The 24925-nt window shown below is 47.3% G+C and overlaps 2 protein-coding genes across 2 annotated transcripts in view; both read left to right on the top strand.

Annotated features, from left to right (window-relative positions):
• Positions 1–24925, top strand: part of ECI1 (enoyl-CoA delta isomerase 1) — a 280245-nt gene that overhangs the window by 166879 nt on the left and 88441 nt on the right. The gene's annotated exons all lie outside the window — the stretch shown is intronic.
• The window catches only part of LOC128844720 (alpha-mannosidase 2C1-like), a 31472-nt gene continuing 30292 nt past the window's right edge, over positions 23746–24925 (top strand). Inside the window, 1 exon segment of the mRNA XM_054042667.1 lies at positions 23746–23906. Within this exon segment, the coding sequence (XP_053898642.1) occupies positions 23806–23906 (101 nt within the window). The 5' untranslated portion in view covers positions 23746–23805.

Below are 24925 nucleotides of genomic sequence, written 5' to 3'. Positions count from 1 at the left end.
ATGGTGTCACCGGACTCCTTGTTGTTTTTGTGGATACAGACTAACATGGCTGCCCCCGATACTAAACATTATGTTGATTCTGTAAAAGACAGTGCAGATGAACAGCAACTTTGGCCTTGGAAAGGAATTCTGGCTGTGTATCATGCCGCTTTCTGCCTACCTGGACCAGGAGACTCTGTGACAGGTGGGTTGCCATCTCTGGCTGACACTGCAGTCTCCTGCACTGCTGTGTCTGTCAATAGAAGAGAAGGGTTAAATTTCTCCATTAAAGGTCTCTGGTTGAACCGCCAGGGGAATGATGTGAATGATAGTGCTGAGGGGAAGGGAGTTTTCTGTACCCAAAGCAGCAGGTTCCAGTCCTCTTGTGACACTTCAATGAACCTGATTTCACTGAGTAACAAATACAGTCCCACTTAGGTCACCAAAGAACTTTCTCAGTTACAGAGAACACCTGTGTGACCCAGAAAGGAGCGATTCTCTAAACAGAGGCAAAGCACCCCAGCTCTCCTTCTCACTGTCACAGGTTGGGGCCAACAATCACAGCCCCTGACTTCCACACAGTACACAATGGGGTCTCAGCAGTGCAGGGGGTGGGGACTAGTTTGCAGCAAACACAGCTTGGAGGATTTAGAAATCTAGTGCGTGCAGTGCTTGGGGAGGGAGAACCGCAGGGAGATGGAGACTCCAAGAGCCCTCCTCATTCAGGCAGTGCAGACCACAAGGCCTCTTGAAAAGTCGAATGCCAGGCACAAGCAGAACCTCAGTAATGGGAAGGAGGGGGCTGACCCACTGGAGGGAGTTGACAAAGGGCAGGTATAGCCTATAGGTAGCGCCCTACCAAATTTACGGTCCATTCTGATCAATTTCGTGGCCATAGGATTTGAAACCCAATTTCAGGTTTTCAGATGTTTACATCTGAAATGTCACAATGTTGTAGTGGGGGTTCTGCCCCAAAAGGGAGTTGCAGAGGAGTCGCAAAACTGTTGTAGGGGGGTTGTGGGATTGCAACCCTCACTTCTGCGCTGCCTTCCGAGCAACCGGGGTATGTACCCGGAGGGGGGTCTGATCTCCCCGGCGAGGGCGGCTGTGCAGGGGAAGTGCCAGTTCCATCCCTCCCCAGCCCAGAGGGGACTAGCAGCTGGAGTCAGGGGCATGGCAATAGCCTGCCCTTCCTCAATAGCTAGATTTCATGGGGGAGGTCTGATTTCATGGTCCATGACTTTTTCATGGCTGTGAATTTGGCCTACCTATGGGATGGTTTAGGTTAAGAAATAAGTAGAAAATAGGTCTGGGGCCTAAGTCAGTTTAAGTGTAGAAGAGTTTAGAAAACTGAAGTTATTAGTGTGAGGAAAGTTAGCCATAAGTTGGAGATCGTGTTATGGGAAAATAAGAGTTAGCAAGGACATGGCCCGGGATTATGCTACTGTTAGGTTTTGGTTATAACTGGCTTAAGCAGGGCTTTTAATGAGTGTTTTTGAGAATTGTGACTGTTTTATTAAAATGTTATCTATACTAATATAGTATGGGAAGGAGATTGGTGCAGATGTTAATGTACACCACGTGTAATGTAAAGAGTCAATAAGGAGGCGATGGAAATATAATTAGTGTAAGGGGCTGTTGCACGTTCAATGGTATGAGAATGGCTTCTCCTGGGAGTTGTTTTGTTAATTCGGTGAGCGCTCCAATGAACGCCCCAAGGGTACCGTTATGTCCCAGGGTTCTAAGGCTGTACTTCACGCTGTTGTCAGTGGACTGATCCCGCATTGATCCACAATACAACAGTTAGTGTTGACAGTGTAGGTGGTAATTGCGCACCTGTTTGCTTAACTAATCGTTTTATTTTGGAATGAAGTTTGGTTTTATCATTCATAGTGTCGCCTAAATACATTTTCTGTAACTGACCTAGTGGCTTGAACCTGGGTTTTGTTGCAGCCTTATCTGTAACAACTTACTATGAATTGGAAACATTTCAACATGAAGGTTCCAGAAGGTTACGCAGGAAAAGGGGTGAATCTGAGGAGTCGGTACCCCTGTTTCCTACTTACCTGAAGCAGGCCCAGACAGGGAAGGGCTGCAACACCCAGTTGCTGCTGTATCCTCCTTCCCCTGGTCTGTGGCTGTGGATAAGTGCAAAGGGGTAGGGGTCATTTCCTCCTTTCCTGGTCATTGATAGAAATCCCAGGGGGGTGAGGTAGACAATACATTTGTGTGGGGAACTAATCACACTGCAGGGCACCTCTGGAGAGGGACTTCCACCAGTCACAGCCCAGAGCATTTATATTGCACACCCATCGCCAAGGCATTTGACAAACACCTCACCCCACAGGTAGGGAGCTGAGATAACATGGGGAGGGGCAATAGGGGCCAGGGGGAAATTTGAGGAGAATCTGCCCCCAATTTTTCCCTAACCAGCAGGATTCCATTAGAGATTTTAGCCCAAGAGGCCAGGACTTCCCCAGCTCTGCTTGTCCCCGCTTCTCTAGTTAATAACAGATCTCCCTCAGGAGACAAGGAGAGTGCAGACAAGGCCGGGATGGCAGTGCTGCATTGGGGTCCCACCAGAGAATTCCCTGCCAGTCCAGAAGGGCTAGAAATGTCTGGGGGTTTAAATAAAGCTAAAATGCTGCAAGGAACCTTGGAGAAAACAAACCTCCTCCATCAGGAGACCCTGACTCCCCAAGCACATGGAGATTCCATGCAGATTCCCAGTGGTCCCCTGCAGGTAGCTCTGGACAGGACAGCAATGGGGGGAGAGGAGGGTCCATTTCTAGGGAGAATTCCTACTCACCTCCAGACCAGACCAGCAGTCGGCGGAGGTGGCCGTAAAGATCCATATCGGCTCCTAAGACAAGAACCAACATGAATGAGTCCCTGGGGCTTCCTTCCCATGACACAGACCCCACCATACTCACACACGGTTCTAGGTGGGCCAAAGGGACCCAGGCATAGTTCTTTTGCTGCCTGCCTGGCTGGAGAGACAAGACCGCTTTGAGGTTGTGAGACCTCAATATTGATGTAAAATTTTATGAATAGCATTATTATCACTTCTTTTTATAATGTTAGGTCATTACAAACATATTTGTGCCTTTACTGAACATTCAAACATAGCTATAAGTATATTGTCACCAGGAGGCTTGAAAATAGAACAGTAGTCCAGTTTTAGTTAGCTAGGTTATAAAATGTTCACGCTAATCAAAGACATTGCAGAAGTCTTCAGCTTTCTGTCATCCAGAAACATGCAAATGTCCGGAAAATAACATCTCCTTGACCACAAAACTGTTTATGTCCCCCAAGAGTGTCTGTACAAACTTTAAAAGGCAGCTGTGCTCATTTTAATCTGCTTTAACTTTTATACTAGTTTCTTTTTGTGCTATGTTTAAAATATGTGTTGATTATTGGCATTTGTGCTTTGCACAAAATATTTAAGAGAAGTTTAATTGCTATAACAAACCGCTTGGGTCAAGAGTCAAACCAACCAAAAGAGTGTTTTATCCACAGCAGAATACTTCCCTCTTCTATAAGCTGCCAGTTTATTATAGATCTAATCCTTTATCTCAATAAAAGAAATGTTATAAAGAGAAATGTTTTAGGAAAGATCTGGCCCTGTAGGAGAAGGTGAGGATGTTATTTATGTTGGATATTCCAAAATGAATGTAGGGATGTGTTAGAACAATAAATCTAGGCTGTAAAGTGGGCTCTACCAGCCCCTCTTTGCAAGAAAACCTTCTGCTTGTGTCCTTAAAACTTTAGAGAAGAATGCGTGTAGTTGAGAAAACGTTTTGTAGAAAACCTTAGTTGATTTCTAAAATATTGAAATGGGAAACTGTTTTGGAGGGCATATTTGCATATTTGCATATTTGCAAAGTATTTTAACTGAATGCAAAGTATCTAATTGGTTTTCTAATACATTACTACATGTGGTAAAATGCATTATGTACTAACATGAAATCTAATGACCTTGCTCAGCTGATTATAAGAAGACATTTAAGTTTAGACTATTTATTATATTAATGGGGAAGTAATTAGTTACTGGCAGAGCTCTAGCCACTCCTTCCCCCAACTCAGAAAGATAAGAAGAATCATCATCAACAATTGTTCTAGAGAATCAACAACTTCTTCAATCGTATTTAAGCTAAAGACTCGTTAAGAATGATTTAATTTTAAAAGACTGCTTCGAGAACTAAAAACCTGTACATAAACCACAGGTTTGGACTTTTTAAAAACAGAATTTCATTTCCTGTTGAACCCTAATGAAACTGAAGAAATGAACTGAATACGTTAAGAGTTAAAAGACTAAATTTGAAGATGTTCTGAGAATCTCTCCAACAAAAACAAAGGAAATATAACTGTTAAGAAAGACGTACAACCCTAACACATATACACATTAACAAACTACCTGTCCATAAGATGAAGAGGCTCCATGAATGTACGGAGCCAATGAAAGGGCGAGAGAGGTGTGTTTTTCTAAAATTGCACAGAAATAGGGAAGAGACGAGTATAAAAACTCTAAGTGAGCACCCTGCACACGCTCTGCTACCCTGCTCAAACTCAACTCATCCTCTCCCTCTCTACAAGCAAGTTGACACAGACAGAAGAGAAAAGACTCGGGAAGAAACCAGCCCAAGGAAACCTCCCCAAAACTTCAGCATGTGCTGGTAAGAGAAGTTAACTAAAACCCTGCCAAGGGATTAGAGTTATAAACTCTTGCAACAGTTTTGTTGTGATATGGAAATGCTGTTGTAATTTAAGATGTTAACAGTTTCTCCTGTTAACCACTAAATGCTTAGACCATGCATTTGGGAAAGAGACAAGGGCTAATCATTGGGAAACGGAGAAATAGTGGGATTTAACTGAATTTAAGATTCTAAATATTTTGTTAATTGGCCAGTCTCAAGCCAGCTCCTTAAATGGTTTCTTCTAACTAAGTAATGTAACTACTTTCTTCTATTTCAGAGGATTGAGTTAAAATTGCTTACTTTGCCCATCTATATAAACAGTCTAGTTATTAATAGGATCCGCCTGCTCTTAAAATTATGTTGCCCATCCATAAACAGTCTTAGTATCTATGACTCACAATAATTTTGGGAAATAAGACCTGGTTTCAATTTACCAAAAGAAAAGTACCCCATCAAAGGCCAGCCTGCTCACAAAGGTGTAATCTGTTAAAAGCTCTCCAGAGAGAAGCATACAGATGAGACTGGACAGAAATCAGCCTTTTATCATTTGTGTTCTGTCTTTTGTTGTTTTGTTTAGTGTTTTCTTTTCTTTAAATAGCCATGGTTAATAACAGTGATTATTTTGCTTGGCTTTAATCACGGTGTCCTCTAAGGTATGTAAAAGAGCCCCTGCCTGCCCCCTTCGTGTCACAGGGCCACTGCTGACATCACAGAGGCAAGGTGGGCTGGGGCTGTCTGGCTAGGGCCCTTGGGGTTTGCATCCCCCAGATTGGATTAAGGGAGGATTGCTCTTGGCTTTTGTTGGGAATTTTAATCCAAGGGAGCCCCGGGGCCTCCCCACAAACCCTGTTTGTATAATGTGTCATGAGAAAAGGAGATTCGACCACAAGGTGCAAAATCATTTTGTGTCAGTCCACTCCAGTATCTTGCCTCTTGCATCAGCAAAGGGGAAGGTGAAATCCCCACAATGCACCTGGCCAGCTTTGCTATTCTCTGACATATGGGTAAAAAATTCCTTCCTCACCCCTCAGTGACCATGGAATCCCTGAAGCATGAGATTGGACTGGCCGTCCGTCTCAGCGTGAGGCGCTCCAATTGTTAGTCCAGCCACAGCTGCATCGGTGCCCTGGGCTGAGAGAATAAAAGGGCTGAGAAGATTCTTTCCTAAGGATACACACAGACACTAAATCCCATTCCTAAAGTCTGCAATCAAAGGCAGTCAGAGCGCAGGACCCGTGGGTATTTATTGAGTCCCAACAGCATGCTGGGGGCTGTACAATACAGGGGAGGGCACAGGCCTGACCCCAAAGAGCAGCGAATCTCTTGCTTGGTTTATTTGATTTCCCATTCTCCTGAGCAGGATCTTGTTTACGCAGGAACTTGAAGGAAGAGAGGGAAGTTTGGGGCAGGAGAAAGGGAGCCTGAGGAGCAGGATGGCAGGGGGTTGGCAAGGGAGAGCCAGGGAAGGACACAAAGGGAATGGCTGGGAGAGTGGCGGGGGAATGAGCCCGGAGAGCTAGGTGGGGAAGAAGTTTGCAAAGACTTAACAAGGAGCCGCACTTGGGTGCTGAATGGAGCTGAGCAAATCAGTGACTTTTCAGTTTGGGGGCCAGTTGGAGAAATACAAAAAAAAATAAATATTGGTTCAGTTTGGCCTGAAACAAAATTGTTTTGGTTTTTCGTTTCAGGTTGTTTGTGGGTGTTTTTCAACCCTCCCCCCACTTTTTTTAAAGTTGCCTCAATTTCAAAATGAAAAGTGACAACATTTTGCTGTGGAATGGTCCAAACAGACTGGTTTGACTTTTAAAACAAAACATTCCCTTTTTGTGTGTGGCTGAAAGGATTTGCTGAATTCGCACCTGGTTTGGATGGCCCTGAGAGATGCATTTTTGGGGAATTTGCTAGCTCTAGCGTAGGACCTGCGAGGGAGCCAGGGGAGGGATCAGAATAGGCTGGTCTGATGGGTTAGATGATTTTACAGCGGGCTCTGAAGGGGAATGAGAGGAGATGTGGGGGGAGGGCAGAGTTAATGGGATGGGTGATCAAGGCCTGGAGCAGGTGGGCTGGAGAGGATGAGGGGAATTGTAGAGACATGGTAAAGGAAGGACTGTTCAGGAAGGACAGGCAGGGCAGAAAGGGTGGGGAGTTGCACTGTAAGTAAGAGAGCAGTATGACTGCTCAGAGTTCCGGTATGAAACTGCAGAAATACCTGAGAGTCTCTGGATTAAATTTCAAGTGTGAGCAACTAGGGTGATGTCGTGGTGGGAGTCTGCTATAGACCACCAGACCAGGGGGATGAGGAGGACGAGGTTTTCTTCTGGCAACTAACAGAAGTTACTGGATCGCAGGCCCTGGTTCTCATGGGAGACATCAATCACCCTGATATCTGCTGGGAGAGCAATACAGCGGTGCACAGACAATCCAGGATGTTTTTGGAAAGTGTAGGGGAGAATTTTCTGGTGCAAGTGCTGGAGGAACCAACTAGGGGCAGAGCTCTTCTTGACCTGCTGTTCACAAACTGGGAAGAATTAGTAGGGAAGCAAAAGTAGATGGGAACCTGGGAGGCAGTAACCATGAGATGGTTGAGTTCAGATCCTGACACAAGGAAGAAAGGAGAGCAGCAGAATACGGACCCTAGACTTCAGAAAAGCAGACTTTGCCTCCCTCAGGGAACTGATGGGCAGGATCCCCTGGGAGAATAACATGAGGGGGAAAGGGGTCCAGGAGAGCTGGCTGTATTTTAAAGAATCCTTACTGAGGTTGCAGGAACAAATCATCCCGATGTGTTGAAAGAATAGTAAATAACAGTGAAATCCTTGCTGATCTTAAACACAAAAAAGAAGCTTACAAGAAGTGGAAGATTGGACAAATGACCAGGGAAGGGTATAAAAATATTACTCAGGCATGCAGGAGTGAAATCAGGAAGGCCAAATCACACTTGGAGTTGCAGCTAGCAAGAGATGTTAAGAGTAACAAGAAGGGTTTCTTCAGGTAGGTTAGCAACAAGAAGAAAGTCAAGGAAAGTGTGGGCCCCTTACTGAATGAGGGAGGCAACCTAGTGACAGAGGATGTGGAAAAAGCTCATGTACTCAGTGCTTTTTTTGCCTCTGTCCTCATGAAGAAGGTCAGCTCCCAGACTGCTGCACTGTACAGCACAGCATGGGGAGGAGGTGACCAGCCCTCTGTGAAGAAAGAAGTGGTTCGGGACTATTTAGAAAAGCTGGACGAGCACAAGTCCATGGGGCCAGATGCGCTGCATCCGAGGGTGCTAAAGGACAGGGCCGGCTCCGGGTTTTTTGCCGCCCCAAGCGGTGAAGTGTGAGGGGGAAGATAAAGCCGCGATCGGCGGCACTTCGGCGGCAGCTCTGCCGCGCCGCTTCATTCTTCGGCGGCAATTCGGCAGCGGGTCCTTCACTTTGTGAGGGACTGAGGGACCCGCCCCCGAATTGCCGCCAAAGACCCGGACGTGCTGCCCCTTTCCATTGGCCGCCCCAAGCACCTGCTTCCTGCACTGGTGCCTGGAGCCAGCCCTGCTAAAGGAGTTGGCGGAGGTGATTGCAGAGCCATTGGCCATTATCTTTGAAAACTCATGGCGATTGGGGGAGGTCCCGGATGGCTGGAAAAAGGCTAATGTAGTGCCCATCTTTAAAAAAGGGAAGAAGGAGGATCTGGGGAACTACAGGCCAGTCAGCCTCACCTCAGTCCCTGGAAAAATCACGGAGCAGGTCCTCAAGGAATCAATTCTGAAGCACTTAGAGGAGAGGAAAGTGATGAGGAACAATCAGCATGGATTCACCAAGGGCAAGTCATGTCTGACTAACCTAATTGCCTTCTATGACGAGATAACTGGCTCTGTGGATGAGGGGAAAGCAGTGGATGTGTTATTCCTTGACTTTAGTAAAGCTTTTGATACTGTCTCCCACAGTATTCTTGCCAGCAATTTAAAGAAGTATGGGCTGGATGAATGGACTATAAGGTGGACAGAATGCTGGCTAGATCGTCGGGCTCAATGCATAGTGATCAATGGCTCCATGTCTAGTTGGCAGCCAGTATGAAGCGGAGTGTCCCAAGGGTCGGTCCTGGGGCCTGTTTTGTTCAATATCTTCATTAATGATCTGGAGGATAGCGTGGAGTGCATCCTCAGCAAGTTTGCAGATGACACTAAACTGGGAGGAGTGGTAGATACTTTGGAGGGTAGGGATAGGATACAGAAGGACCTAGACAAATTAGAGGATTGGGCCAAAAGAAATCTGATGAGGTTTTACAAGGAGAAGTGCAGAGTCCTGCACTTAGGACGGAAGAATCCCATGCACTGCTACAGACTAGGGACCGAATGGCTAGGCAGCAGTTCTGCAGAAAAGAACCTAGGGGTTACAGTGGACTAGAAGCTGGATATGAGTCAACAGTGTGCCCTTGTTGCCAAGAAGGCTAACAGCATTTTGGGCTGTATAAGTAGGGGCATTGCCAGCAGATCGAGGGACGTGATCGTTCCCTTCTATTCAACATTGGTGAAGCCTCATCTGGAGTACTGTGTCCAGTTTTGGGCCCCACACTACAAGAAGGATGTGGAAAAATTGGAAAGAGTCCAGCGGAGGGCAACATAAATGATATGGGGACTGGAGCACATGACTTATGAGGAGAGGCTGAGGGAACAGGGATTGTTTAGTCTGCAGAAGAGAAGAATGAGGGGGGATTTGATAGCTGCTTTCAACTACCTGAAAGGGGGTTCCAAAGAGGGTGGATCTAGACTGTTCTCAGTGGTAGCAGATGACAGAACAAGGAGTAATGGTCGCAAGTTGCAGTCGGGGAGGTTTAGGTTGGATATTAGGAAAAACTTTTTCACTAAGAGGATGGTGAAGCACTGGAATGGGTTATCTAGGGAGGTGGTGGAATCTCCATCCTTAGAGGTTTTTAAGGTCAGGCTTGACAAAGCCCTGGCTGGGATATATTTAGTTGGGGATTGGTCCTGCTTTAAGCAGGGGGTTGGACTAGATGATCTCCTGAGGTCCCTTCCAACCCTGATAGTCTATGATTTTATGAGTGCAAGATTGGGCAGCAGCCTGGATGTGGGGTGGGGCGAGGGGGAGAGGTAGAGTTGTAGCTGACCCCAAGGTTGAGACCGTGGGGTTGATGGAGAGGAGGGTGGCTGTGGGGAGGGTGTGGGGCAGCTGGGCAATGCAGCTCTCCCAAGGGCTAGTATGAGTTGGGGGCAGAGAGGCAGCCACAGCCTGGAAGGTTTTTGTATTCGGTTTAATGGAATATATTGGCCTAGAGATTGAAAGGTGTTAACATGACTCCTGCCACTGTACAGCACTAAACAGTGAAACAAGGCTTGGGATTTTGGAACACACAGACATTGGTCTGCTCAGTCCCACAGCAAACACCCCCTTACATCCCAGGTGGTGTTTGGGATTTGGCTGGAGCCAGTGGAGGTGGCCGTGTCATCTGAGTCCCTCTCTCTCAGGCCTGGTCTGGACAGGACATTTCTCAACGTCAGGATCAGGATCATGAAGGCCCAACAGTGTTACGGTGGATCCTGAGGTCCCGAGGAGATGGTGGATGTGGCAGCCATGCAGTGAAGTTCACTTCTTCCTGTCCACCCATCACCCAGCTAGTCAGAGCGCTTCATTCTCCCCAAAGGTCTTTTTTCTAATGGACCCCAAAGGGAGCGATGGGTGGAATAGTCCTTCCCCTTATTATTTTGTCTACCAATTAGACCTCATTTCCGACACACCAGTTTTGGTCCCTTGATTTCCAGCCCCACAGTTCTCTTGCTGACCAAGCACGATCTTAACAGTGCCCTTGAGTTACTAGTTGGCCTTTCTGTTTGGGCTCATTCAGTCTGTCTCCCTTTCCTCAACATTCCCTGTTATGAGTTATTGGAACATTTGATCAACTTTTTATCCACTCACCCAAAGTTAAGCTTACAATCGGGTTAGGCGTACGAGGCCCAAATTATTACAACAGGCTCCACTAACCCGGCTGGATCATAACGTGGTGGCTTGTCTTGCTCTCTCCTCTCCTTGAGCCATTTCTTTATCCCTTCTTCTCCCTATGATTTTTATTCCCCCTTCATCTTCTCCCTCTCTTGCTCACATTCTTTTCTATTCTCTTCCTCTGCACCTCCTCCAACCCCTTTCCCTGGGGCCTGTGGGCTCTTCCCCCCCCCCTTTCTTTCCTTCTGTCCCTTTTTGGCTCTTCCTTCCCCAACCCACTTGCTCCCCATTCCCCATGGGTGTCTTTCCCTAGTCCCTGTCTTTGCTCCCTGCCGCCTCTCCCTGCTTTTTCCTACCCATATAGGTACACACCCATGTACTTTCTCTCTCTCTATCCACACACTCACACAGAGTGACTGAGGAGGAGTCTAATTTAGAATGAATCAAAGCTCTTGACTCTCTTAAGGAAAAGCTGCCAAACTATAGGATGGTCCCTGGCTCGGCTTTCTGATCATCTCAATGTTCCTTTGTAACGAGAGTATCTTGTCCCCCCAACCCCAGGCAGTATTGTCAGGGGCATCTGCTCTTCCAATGTACCACTGAGGAGCCGTTTAGTGACCATGAGAGATGCAAAGGCAGTCTAGAATTGTTCAGTGGACGCATATTTTCACTGGGCATTCCAGGGACTCAGTCAAAGGGGTGGGAAGCAATATGGCTGCTGCTAGGTCTGTGATCCGTGTGTGAGGAAAGTTCCTCTCTCTCTACGGTCTCTCCAACAAGCATTACCAAACGTTTGTCATTCAAAGTGCTTTAGCAAGGTGGGTGAGGAGTATTATCTCCATTTTACAGACGAGGAAACTGAAGCACGGAGAGGGGGAGGTCAATGTTCTCAAAAACAGCTACTGATTTTTGGGTGCCTTCATTTCTTGTGCCCAACTGGGGACACCTGAGGGCTGATTTTCAGTGGGGCTGTGGAGCCAGTGTTCCTATTGCCTTCAACTGAATTTGGGGATAGAGCTGGTCTGGAGGTAAAAGGCCTCTGCATGGAGAGCCCTGGCCTTCTGCGGTGCTCTGGGGATGTGCAGGGCTTGAGGGTGGGCCTTGTGGCTTTGTTCCCTCTTTGCCCCCTACCAGGATGATGTGGAGGTATCTCAGCTAGGGTCTCCTCATGGAGATTTCCTCCTGCAGAGCCTTCTACCATGGCTTTGACCATGGGGGTGGGATGACTTAGCCACAGAATCCCAAGGAACTGCATCCTGAAAACAATTCGGGTCAGATCAAAACCCTCATTGGACAAAGGATCACGGTGCAGTATGAGTGAATGGAGAGAACAAGCAACAGCGGTGTGGAACTTTCTGTACTCTGCTACTTTCTGGACGCCAAATTTTGCAACATGGGAAATTCACAGGGCCCAAATTCTTCTCTTACAGAGATGTATCTTTAAATGACTGCCCTTGTCTGATTTCTAGCCCCATAATAGCCCAAGCTTATTAAACTCTTAGGGAACAACGTGAATGCCCATTGAGCACATTTGCAGAAGTGGAGATAGAGAGTGTATATTTTAAAGCATTATTGAGTTCAAGCTTCTCTGGCTGCTCACACTTCTGGGAATGATTTCAGCAACTGTTCTGATCATCAAACAAGTTGTCACAACGAAGGCCCTGATGTTACAGGCTGATCATTGTGGGTGGCTCACTGCACCTAGGATGAAGCTCACCGAAGACTCTGCGGGCGTCCACCTACACGGAGCTGCTAGCAGGGTTTGAGCCTGAGAGTGTGTGAAATGGAGTCCTCTTTCTACCTAGGATTCATTTACAATGTAGCTGATGTAACAGTGACAACATAGTGGTGTGAGTGAAAATATTTGAAGGTGTAAAATTGCCATGCAATGGGTCAAACTCAGTCGAAGTCCCAGTGCTATCACTAATTAAAATGGATTAATCATCTCTCTTCATGCAGTGATGACTATAAAGTAGCACATTAAAGGGAGATGTTTGTAAATGCTGAGATGAAAAAGCCGTATTCTTTCAAAGGTCCCAGTTTTACAATGAGATGAGTGTGGGTGGACCCCTGCGGCTGTACGGAGCTCAAACAAGTTGGGGGCCAAAGCCCCTGATCCTCTAACTGATCCACATGGAAGGACTTTTGTGCATGTGCAGAGCCCCAGTGAAGTCAATTAAACTATTCACATGAGCAAACTCATACAGAAGTGACACAATCCCACAAACGGGTCCACTTCAGTGGATCCCTGCATGCATGTGGCAGACCCTCCTTCGCTTCCATGGAGCTCCTTGTAGGTGTAAGGACTCGAGTGCGCAGGGCAGCTTTTGAAATCCTGGCCAGTGTTGCAAGAAGTGAGTGTGACAAACACTAGGAGGAAAGGGCCTGTGAAATGAGAGTGACAGGAACAAGTTCAGCCTGGTCCATGGGCTAGCTGTGTGTGGTTGGTTTGTTGGTGTTTTTTATAACATACATTACCCTGCATGGTTCTGTTTTGGAATGTATGTGTTTCACATCTGTGTGTGTGTGTGTGTATTTTCTCATATCTCTGCCTGTTTGTAGTCTGTCTTAGGTACTCCTGTGGCGCCATTACTGTAGGAGCTGAGCACCTCCCAGTCTTTAAGGTCTTTATCCTCACACCACTATTGGGAGGCAGGGCAGGGCTGTAACCCCCACTGCAGGGGTGGGGAACTGAGGCACAGAAAAGGTAGGACTTCATGGGATTTAGGTGCCTAAACCCATGAGGATCTGGGCTCAAGTGACTGGCCCACCCTGACACTGGGAGCCTGCAGCACAGCAGAACCTGGTTCCCACGGCAATCCTGGGGCTGACCCCATGGCTGTTCACAGCAGGCAGGGCCAGCCCACAATATTTTGGTACCTGAGGCGGGGAGCTCAAATGACGCCCCCATATCCCCTCGCTTGGGCCAAAATTTTGAAAGGTCTCAATTCTGCCTTCTTCCTATACTACTCCTCTCTTGGTACTGCTCTGCTACCTACCCCAATAAAGGAGAACTAACAACTTAAAATGCCTTGTTCAAAAATTGTAAGTAACCCTTAACTTTCAAACACCTGAACAGCAAATGTAACTTTTCTTGTCTGCATAGTAAACACGGGCATTTTTATCTGTTTGAATGATCAAAGTGGTGCTTTCTGTGCCTTCTTGGTTGCAAAGATTTGAACTGCTTCCTGCTGAAAGTCCACAGTCTGGGCCAGCTCATGCTCTATTGAGATGGTTTCAAGGCCGACCAGCCTCTCCTGTGTCATTGTGGAGCATAGATGTATTTTTATTAACTTCAGCTTGGAGAAGCTGCGTTTTCCATTGGCAACTGTTACAGGAAGTGTTAGAAGTATGCGCAGAGCAACAAAAGCATTTGGAAAGAGGGTGTTCATCTTATTTGTGCACATATATTCCAGAACAGCCTTTGGAGTTGATCCTGCTGAAATGTATCTTGAAAGGGCTTTCCGTTCATCACCTAAATCACTTGCATCAATATCGTGCATGTCATCATGTGTCAACACAGTCTCTAGTACCCTGCATTGCTGGTGTAGATCTTCTTCAGGTATAGTGAGGAGTTTTGGAATATCATACAACATCCCAAATATAATGCTGTGTTCCTTGAGCTGAATGAAACGTTCTTCAACTGACTGTATTGCACAATCTAGTACCTGGTTAAAGAATTCAACTTTGAATTGTTGTTTTGGGTCTCTTATGGGATTATCCCGTGCCTCATAATCAAAATGTCTTCTTCTTCGGTGACTCTTGTTTTTTTGAATGGGTGGGAAAATAGCTTCAGTGTGAAGTTCCTCTGCCAACTTCTGTGCACTCTTCAAAACGTTTTGAAACCCCCCATCTGACCGGGAAGACTGTAGGTATGACTTTGCTTTGTCCAGTTGTTCCATTGCTCCAGCTATATCAAGGTCAACACCTCAGAGTCTCTTGTTTACAACATTTATTTCAAACAGTATGTCATGCCACAACACTAAGCCACACAGAAATTTGAAGTTATGTATGTTTCTGGTGATTCCATTTCCCTCTGCCACTATTCTCCCACGAACAGTTCCTGTCATAGCATTATCCTCCATAATGGCAACTATGACTTCATCTATCTTCCCAGTTTGGTGTTTGATAGGCTTTATCACCTCCACTCGACTTTCCCATCGTGTGATACTCAGTGGTTTCAGTGTCAGAGAGGATGTTCCCAGATGTTGCTTCAAAATTTGCCATTGATGAGTTGATGCAGAGAAAAATACATAGATGCTTTGAATTACATTAAAAAATTCAGCAGCCTCACTAGAATCTGATGCTGCATCACTGACCACCAAGTTCAATGAATGAGAACTGCATGGGACAAAAAAAGCTTGAGGGTTTAACTCTCGGATCCGTGTCTGCACTCCTCTGTTCTTTCCTCTCATGTTGGCACCATTATCGTAGCCCTGACCTCTCACATCAGCTATCGCAATTCCCGTATCTTCCAGCTTTTTAAGAAGCACATTTGTCATACCAGCTCCTGTAGTATCATCAATGTCAATAAAGTCTAGAAAATGCTAACAGTCACCATTGCAGGGACATTTTCACTAGGTTCTGTTGTTGTTACAAAACGCACCATTAAAGTCATTTTTTCCGTATGGCTGCTGTCAGGTGTGCAGTCCAGAATAACAGAGTAATATATCTTGCTGACTTCAAATCTGCCACAATCTTCTGTTTGACTTTTGTTGCCAGTAACTATGTGATCTCATTTTGAATTGTTTTTCCAAGGTAGTGGTGTGTGTACATTTCTTGGGTGGCGACTCTTCTTAGCTGCTCCTGGAGTACAGCATCAAACTCAGCCATCAGCTCCACAATTTTAAGGAAGTTTCCATTGTTTGGCACATACAGCTGATCTGAAGTGCCATGCAGTGCTAGGTTTTGGGTAGCAAGCATTCTCGCAATGGCAATGAGCCTTTTCAGAACATTTTGCCAGTAAAGAGACTCTGATGCAATCTTCTCTTGATGCTGATCATCTACGGTGGCCTTTAACCTTAGTCTCATCTCAAGCTCTTTCCACCTATGGGATGCTCTCTGGTGATTTGCTGCCTTCTCATGGCATGCCAGATTTCTAGCCAGATTTTTCCAGTCCTTTGTTCCTGTAGAACCCAATGTGGCTGGAACATTAGACTGGAAGAGTTTGCAACAAAAACAGTATGCAGCATTCTGGGTTTTTTAGCACATAAGCTATGGCCTCTCCACTTTGTCACCATTGGGGATTTCATGCCAGTAATGTGTTGGATGGAAACTTCTATTTTCATTGTCTTTGGGGAACATGAAGTTTTTCACTTGCTGTGGCCCATGCAGTACAAGGAAGTCCCTCAGGCTACTGCTCAAGTGGGTCCACAGTCCTGGATCATCTAGACCTAAGGAACTAAACTCAGCAGCAGCTGTTTCTTGCACCTCCACCACACTCTTCTCTGATCTACACTTTTCTTCAGGAATGTGCATGGTTACATCCATTTGAGATGGAGATATGGATTCTGAAGTAGATGCCAGGTCACCTGCACTCTAACTGGAAGATCAGGCATCTCCTCTGCACTCACATCCTCACTGGGGCCAGAAGGCTCACCGTGAACATTTGTGTCTATGTATCTCAGGAGAGCTCCTTCCTGCTTAGCTAGAAAAGCTTCCTTTGCTTTCTTTCTTTTTTTGAATGCTGCCCCAGAGGGGCATTTTCTTCTTTCACTCATGACTCCTGTTCTGTGCCAGCTATAGTGGCTCTTAACACTCAATTGAAGGAGACAAATAAGCAGGCTGGTAGCAGGGCCTGAGTGATGGAAGATATCAGCATCTTAAGGGCCTAACTGGCTCCTACTACTAGGGTTAACATACGTCCGGATTTTCCCGGACATGTCCGGCTTTTTGGGCCTCAAATCCCCGTCCGGGAGGAAATCCCAAAAAGCCGGACATGTCTGGGAAAATAGGGAGGGAGGGGCCAGCGGTGCTCGGCCCGGGGCCAGGGGCCGGCGGTGTGGGGGCAGGAGCCGGGGGCCGGCGGTGCGAGGCCAGGAGCCGGCGCCCCAGAGCCCGAGCCGGGCGGGAGACGCTGGGTCCAGAGCCTCTTGGCCTGGACCGGCCGGCCACTTGGCTGGGGGGGCCAGACTGGGCCGCGCCTCCTTGCACCCCCCCTACCCAGCCCCAGCCCCAGCTTACCTGCTGCCTGCTTCAGGCTTCCCGCGAACATTTGATTCGCGGGAAGCAGCGGACTTGGGGCGGGGCCGGGAAGGGGTGGGGCGGGGGCGGAGTTGGGGCGGGGCTGGGACCCCGTGGAGTGTCCTCTTTTTGGACACTTAAAATATTGTAACCCTACCTACTACTTCAGTTGACTGCCTGTTCTCCTAAGTGGTTCAGGGAAGCAGCAGGAAACAGGAAGCTCCCTGAGAAGCTGGTGTTAACACTGGTCTACAATTTTTGAGAAGTCGTCTGCTTCAGAGATAAAATGTGCTATTTATTATGTATTTTGATGTGCTGAATTCAAATATGACAATTAAAACAACTGATTGGCTACTGTTTCTAAGATATTTAAGTTTTTACATTTTATGTCTATGTATATTGTGAAGATAGTAGAGTTTTAATCATAAATTGTAAACCTAGGTCTTTTCATATGTTTATGGTTGCTTTACATGATAATATTTCACCTGTCCTGTTTATGTAACACTTTAAAAATCAGCAAAAGGGTTATATAAATAAAATTTATTATGAAACAAAAGGCAAAAAACTATTATGTACATAGTTTAGTCCTATTCAGTGTCTACTTGGTGCTTCTTGGCTTGTCTCTTGTATTCATTAAATGGAGCCTCTCTTGTCACTGTCCAGCAATAGTCTGCAAGCATTGATGGGCTCCATTTGCCCTGATAGTGTTTCTCCATTGTTGCAATGTCCTGGTGAAATTGCTCGCCGTGCTTGTTGCTCACTGCTCCGCAGTTCGGTGGAAAAAATCTAGATGAGAGTGCAAAAAATGTATCTTTAGTGACATGTTGCAACCAAGGCTTTTGTATGCCTTGAGGAGGTTTTCCACCAACAACCTGTAGTTGTCTGCTTTGTTGTTTCCGAGAAAATGTATTGCCACTAACTGGAAGGCTTTCCATGCCGTCTTTTCCTTGCCACGTAGTGCATGGTCAAATGCATCATCTCGAAGAAGTTCACGAATCTGAGGACCAACAAAGACACCTTCCTTTATCTTAGCTTCACTTAACCTTGGAAATTTTCCACGAAGGTACTTGAAAGCTGCTTGTGTTTTGTCAATGGCCTTGACAAAGTTCTTCATCAGAGCCAGCTTGATATGTAAGGGTGGTAACAAAATCTTCCTTGATTCATCATGTGGTGGATGCTGAACACTTTTCCTCCCAGGCTCCAATGACTGTCAGAGTGGCCAATCTTTCTTGATGTAGTGGGAATCTCTTGCACGACTATCCCATTCGCAGAGAAAACAGCAGTACTTTGTGTATCCAGTCTGCAGACCAAGCAAGAGAGCAACAATCTTCAAATTGCCACAAAGCTGCCACTGATGTTGGTCATAGTTTATGCACCTCAAAAGTTGTTTCATGTTGTCATAGGTTTCCTTCATATGGACTGCATGACCAACTGGAATTGATGGCAAAACATTACTTCTAGGAATAACATGATGCAATTCATATCATGTATGACGCAATACCAGCTTCAGATTGCATCATTCATTGTTTTGCCTAAAAAGCAAGTACTGTCCAAACCCAGTCATAGATTTATTCATAGATCCAGTTAAAGATGTATTTTAGTCATTTCTGGTTTAAATTGAGATCCCTTCCCTTTATAACTCACTTATCCTCCGCCATTCCCAAGTCAATGGTCGTATATACTGACCCAATAGCATATCTTGAAAACTAGAGCCAATCAACTATTTTAAGCATCATTTTCGTTCTCAGTGACCCAGAATTAGTAAAGTTTGACTACATTTATTTCAGAAGCATTTTGGCTGTAGAGCAGTGTAATCAATCCAGGCTCCTGGGGGTGCTAGAGAGGTAGATAAGAGGCTCCTCCTCCTCTCTCTCCCTGTAGCTCCTGCTGCTTTCTGTTATTACCTCTCACCTTTTCTCCTGCCTGCCTGTTATGTCTCATGTGCCCTCTTTCCTCCACCACAGCACTCCACCATCTCTGTGCACCAGCAGCAGATACAATTTTCTACACTCTGGGTCCTAGTGGCACCCTCCACCCCATCTGGCACCTGAGATGGCCGCCTCAGCTCGCCTCATAGTAAGGCCTTTTGCGAACAGGGGCTGCTAACAGGGAGTTTCGCAAGGGAGTTCTCCAGGTGAAGGAGGAGCAATACAGCACCCTTTTGGGGTAAGTGACTGTCTGTAGTGTGTGTTTGTTTGTGTTTGAGGGTTACTTGCTGTGTGCTGAGCTTGTGTTTGTCAGTCTGTTTGTTTGTTTTGGTTGTTTGAAGGACCGTGTGCTGTGGCTGGCAGTTGGAAGCTGTGAGCTTCAAAGGAAGGCTTGAAAGCTAGAAGCCTCTGGTAAGTGGCTGAGCCTTAATCAGTGGGCGGGGCATTCATACAGGCCAGGGCTTTATAAAGCAGCGCACAAGCGACCAGGGAGCTTTTGCGACCAGGGGCTGCTAACAGGGAGTTTCGCAAGGGAGTTAGGAAGGGGGCGAGGGTCCCTTGCCGGTTCTATCTGTTTTCTCTTTATTCCCCTTAATACCTATAAACCAACTACATTCAAAACTTCTTGCTTAAACAACCCTTTCAGCGGACAGGGGGCTGCAGACGGGAGTTTGACAGAGAGAGGCTTACGATGGTTAGGAAGACCCGCAACACCTGTGCCAGCACTGCTTCTGTCTCCTCCACCTGTGCCTGTAGCCAGACAGAGCGCCTGAGCATGGATGCTTCTACCCAGATCCTGGTGTGGTTTTGCAGAGACTGTAACTTGCAATTTCCACTTACTGATATCCAGGCTGGGGGGACCATCCAATGTGAGAGGTGCCTGCTGGTGGAATCTCTCAGGCAGCAGGTGAGAGAGCTACAGGAGGAGGTGGCTAGGTTGAGGAGCAACCGAATCCACGAGCAATTCCTCGACAGTGTCCATGTGGAGACAGCTGAGGTAGCTGTCCCAGTACACAGGACTGCTGATACACCACTGGTGGAGGAGGAGATGGCTCAGGATGGACACTGGCAGCTGGTTACTTCTGGCAGCAGGCAGTGCTCCACCCCTGCTCCGAACCCTCCTGCTGTGGTAATAGGTAACCATTATGCTCTTCTTGATACAGGAAAGAAGGAATCACTCCCTACAGTAAAGGAGGAGAAGCCTCGTACCCCTAAGGCTGGGAGGTCTGCTGCCACCACTGCGAATAGAAAACGTAGGGTAGTGGTGGTCGGAGACTCTCTGCTGAGGGGGACGGAGGCGCCCATCTGTCGCCCTGACATTACATCTCGGGAGGTATGCTGCCTGCCGGGAGCCCGTATCCGAGACGTTACGGAGGCATTGTGGAGGATTATCCGGCCCTCTGACTACTACCCCATGCTACTCATCCATGTGGGCACAAATGATACTGCGCGGTGTAACACTGAGCGGATCAAGAGTGACTACAGGGCTCTGGGAGTACGGGTGAAGGAGTTTGGAGCGCAGGTGGTATTCTCTTCAATTCTTCCTGTCAAAGGTAGGGGCCCAGGCAGAGACAGATGCATCATGGAGGTGAATGCCTGGCTGCGAAGATGGTGTCGCCAGGAGGGCTTTGGCTTCCTAGACCACGGGATGCTATTTGAGGAAGGACTGCTAGGCAGAGATGGCGTTCACCTTTCGAGGAGAGGAAAGACCCTACTTGGACACAGACTGGCTAACCTAGTGAGGAGGGCTTTAAACTAGGTTCGACGGGGACAGGTGAGCAAAGCCCACAGGTAAGTGGGGAACATGGAGACCGGGGAGATGGGTCAGAAACGAGAGGGAGTGTGGGCTATATTGTCAGAGAGAAAGGAGGGTCAGGACAAAACTGGGAGGAAAGATCAAACCAGTATCTTAGATGCCTATATACAAATGCGAGAAGTATGGGGAATAAGCAGGAAGAACTGGAAGTGCTAATAAATAAATACAACTATGACATTGTTGGCATCACTGAAACTTGGTGGGATAATACACATGATTGGAATGTTGGTGTGGATGGGTACAGCTTGCTCAGGAAGGATAGACAGGGGAAAAAGGGAGGAGGTGTTGCCTTATATATTAAAAATGTACACACTTGGACTGAGGTAGAGATGGGCATAGGAGACAGAAGTGTTGAGAGTCTCTGGGTTAGGTTAAAAGGGGTAAAAAACAAGGGTGATGTCATGCTAGGAGTCTACTACAGGCCACCTTACCAGGTGGAAGAGGTGGATGAGGCTTTTTTTAAGCAACTAACAAAATCATCCAAAGCCCAAGATTTAGTGGTGATGGGGGACTTCAACTATCCGGATATATGTTGGGAAAATAACACAGCGGGGCACAGACTATCCAACAAATTCTTGGACTGCATTGGAGACAACTCTTTATTTCAGAAGGTTGAAAAAGCTACTAGGGGGGAAGCTGTTCTAGACTTGATTTTAACAAATAGGGAGGAACTCATTGAGAATTTGAAAGTAGAAGGCAGCCTGGGTGAAAGTGATCATGAAATCATAGAGTTTGCAATTCTAAGGAAGGGTAGAAGGGAGAACAGCAAAATAGAGACAATGGATTTCAGGAAGGCAGATTTTGGTAAGCTCAGAGAGCTGATAGGTAAGGTCCCATGGGAATCAAGACTGAGGGGAAAAACAACTGAGGAGAGTTGGCAGTTTTTCAAAGGGACACTATTAAGGGCCCAAAAGCAAGCTATTCCGCTGGTTAGGAAAGATAGAAAATGTGGCAAAAGACCACCTTGGCTTAACCACGAGATCTTGCATGATCTAAAAAATAAAAAGGAGTCATATAAAAAATGGAAACTAGGACAGATTACAAAGGATGAATATAGGCAAACAACACAGGAATGCAGGGGCAAGATTAGAAAGGCAAAGGCACAAAATGAGCTCAAACTAGCTACGGGAATAAAGGGAAACAAGAAGACTTTTTATCAATACATTAGAAGCAAGAGGAAGACCAAAGACAGGGTAGGCCCACTGCTTAGTGAAGAGGGAGAAACAGTAACAGGAAACTTGGAAATGGCAGAGATGCTTAATGACTTCTTTGTTTCGGTCTTCACCGAGAAGTCTGAAGGAATGCCTAACATAGTGAATGCTAATGGGAAGGGGGTAGGTTTAGCAGATAAAATGAAAAAAGAACAAGTTAAAAATCACTTAGAAAAGTTAGATGCCTGCAAGTCACCAGGGCCTGATGAAATGCATCCTAGAATACTCAAGGAGGTAACAGCGGAGGTATCTGAGCCTCTAGCTATTATCTTTGGAAAATCATGGGAGATGGGAGAGATTCCAGAAGACTGGAAAAGGGCAAATATAGTGCCCATCTATAAAAAGGGAAATAAAAACAACCCAGGAAACTACAGACCAGTTAGTTTAACTTCTGTGCCAGGGAAGATAATGGAGCAAGTAATTAAGGAAATCATCTGCAAATACTTGGAAGGTGGTAAGGTGATAGGGAACAGCCAGCATGGACTTGTGAAGAACAAATCATGTCAAACCAATCTGATAGCTTTCTTTGATAGGATAACGAGCCTTGTGGATAAGGGTGAAGCTGTGGATGTGGTATACCTAGACTTTAGTAAGGCATTTGATACAGTCTCGCATGATTTTCTTATTGATAAACTAGGCAAATACAATTTAGATGGGGCTACTATAAGGTGGGTGCATAACTGGCTGGATAACCGTACTCAGAGAGTTGTTATTAATGGTTCCCAATCCTGCTGGAAAGGCATAACGAGTGGGGTACAGCAGGGGTCTGTTTTGGGACCGGCGCTGTTCAATATCTTCATCAACGACTTAGATATTGGCATAGAAAGTACGCTTATTAAGTTTGCAGATGATACCAAACTGGGAGGGATTGCAACTGCTTTGGAGGACAGGGTCATAATTCAAAATGATCTGGACAAATTGGAGAAATGGGCTGAGGTAAACAGGATGAAGTTTAACAAAGACAAATGCAAAGTATTCCACTTAGGAAGGAAAAATCAGTTTCACACATACAGAATGGGAAGAGACTGTCTGGGAAGGAGTACGGCAGAAAGGGATCTAGGGGTTATAGTGGGCCACAAGCTAAATATGAGTCAACAGTGTGATGCTGTTGCAAAAAAAGCAAACATGATTCTGGGATGTATTAACAGGTGTGTTGTGAGCAAGACACGAGAAGTCATTCTTCCGCTCTACTCTGCTCTGGTTAGGCCTCAGCTGGAGTATTGTGTCCAGTTCTGGGCACCGCATTTTAAAAAAGATGTGGAGAAATTGGAAAGGGTCCAGAGAAGAGCAACAAGAATGATTAAAGGTCTTGAGAACATGACCTATGAAGGAAGGCTGAATGAATTGGGTTTGTTTAGTTTGGAAAAGAGAAGACTGAGAGGGGACATGATAGCAGTTTTCAGGTATTTAAAAGGGTGTCATAAGGAGGAGGGAGAAAACTTGTTCACCTTAGCTTCTAAGGATAGAACCAGAAGCAATGGGTTTAAACTGCAGCAAGGGAGGTCTAGGTTGGACATTAGGAAAAAGTTCCTAACTGTCAGGGTGGTTAAACACTTGAATAAACTGCCTAGGGAGGTTGTGGAATCTCCATCTCTGGAGATATTTAAGAGTAGGTTAGATAAATGTCTATCAGGGATGGTCTAGACAGTGTTTGGTCCTGCCATGCGGGCAGGGGACTGGACTCGATGACCTCTCGAGGTCTCTTCCAGTCCTAGAATCTATGAATCTATAAGGCCAGCCCTGACAGCTGGGCCTGGGGGAACCTTCCCCAGAGCAGTGTGAGGGACCCCACAGGGGTGTGCGTCCTGCTCTCTCCCCGCAGCGTCTGCAGGGGGAACCCGGGCCAGGAATCTGGGACAGAGGAGCGGAGGCGGAGCCGGATTGCCCGTTGCTGGGCGACAGGGAGAGGCGGGACCCAGGCCCCGCCCCCGGGGTGCTCACTCCCCACCGTACCCCGCCGGCCCCGCACATGCGCAGTAGCCCACAGGTACAGGCTCCCCGTTGCCGGGCTCCGGAGTTGTGGCTCGGCCCGTGTCCGAGCTGCTCCGCGGGGCCATGGCCGGGTCCCTGGTGCTGAAGCGGCGGCGCACCGCGCTGGAGCGGGCCGAGAAGTTGCTCTCCGAGCACTGCTTCCCCGACTGCAAACTCCGGGGCAGGTGGGAGCCGGATCGGTCCGCTGCGAGTTCCGCCCCCTCCGGGCGGGAAACAGCAGCCCGCGGGCGTCCCCCGGGCCGGGCCTGCGCTCCCGCTCGGGGCAGGGTCCGGCCGCCCCCAGCCCCTGCGGCGGGGCTTGCCCCCCTCCCCCACTCAGCGCCGTCACTTCTAGCGCCCCCCCCCCCCCTCCGGTGCGTGGAGCGAGGTGGGCGCGGGGCTGGATCGGGACGCTGGCGGGGGGGCGCGCGATCGAGCGGCGGAGCGAGCCCCGCTGGCCGGCGGGGACCCGAGCCGCCACCGGCCCCTGGTTCCTGCTGGCCCGGCTGTGGGTCTGCCTGAGAGTCGCAGTGACTCCAGCCGTGCCCCGGGGAGGGGGGCGATCGGGAGGGGTGTCACTGCTCTGAAAGCTTGGAGCAGGCTTGGGTTGTCTGGGTGTCACTGCTCTGAAAGCTTGGAGCAGGCTTGGGTTGTCTGGGTGTCACCGCTCTGAAAGCTTGGAGCAGGCTTGGGTTGTCTGGGTGTCACTGCTCTGAAAGCTTGGAGCAGGCTTGGGTTGTCTGGGTGTGCGAAGGGATACTTGTAAGATCCTTTATTGTGCGTTTAAAATTAAAGGCTTTAAAAATCAAAGGATGCTGCTCTTTCTTTCCCCTTTGCTGTTTCAATCTGCAGTTAGGCTGGTCAGTTTCAGGTTTGCTGCTTCTTTCTCTCCCATTCTGACAATTCTTTTGGGTTTCTCACAGTGTAGGAGGAGGTTCTCCTTTTCACCCTGTGGAGCACTCCTAGCAGAGATCCTCTCACAGACCCATCTGTCTTACCAGCACCGCAATCTTCGTGTTATTTAGCTCTCACATAGTTAAACAAAAATACTATTTTCATAGACCCTACCATGACTGCATCTGTTCCTGGCATCTGTCACGTAAATCCTTGCTCCTGCAACTGGCTCTGCTCAGGAGGACCCCAGCGTGGAGACTGAGCCTCATTGAAGTTAACGGGGCTTCTGCGTAGCAACGGCAGACAATCG

This window comes from Malaclemys terrapin, chromosome 10 (assembly GCF_027887155.1).
Source record: "Malaclemys terrapin pileata isolate rMalTer1 chromosome 10, rMalTer1.hap1, whole genome shotgun sequence".
Classification (NCBI taxonomy): domain Eukaryota; kingdom Metazoa; phylum Chordata; order Testudines; family Emydidae; genus Malaclemys; species Malaclemys terrapin.
Note: the sequence above shows the minus strand (reverse complement) of the source record. Positions and strands in the feature narration are given on the sequence as shown.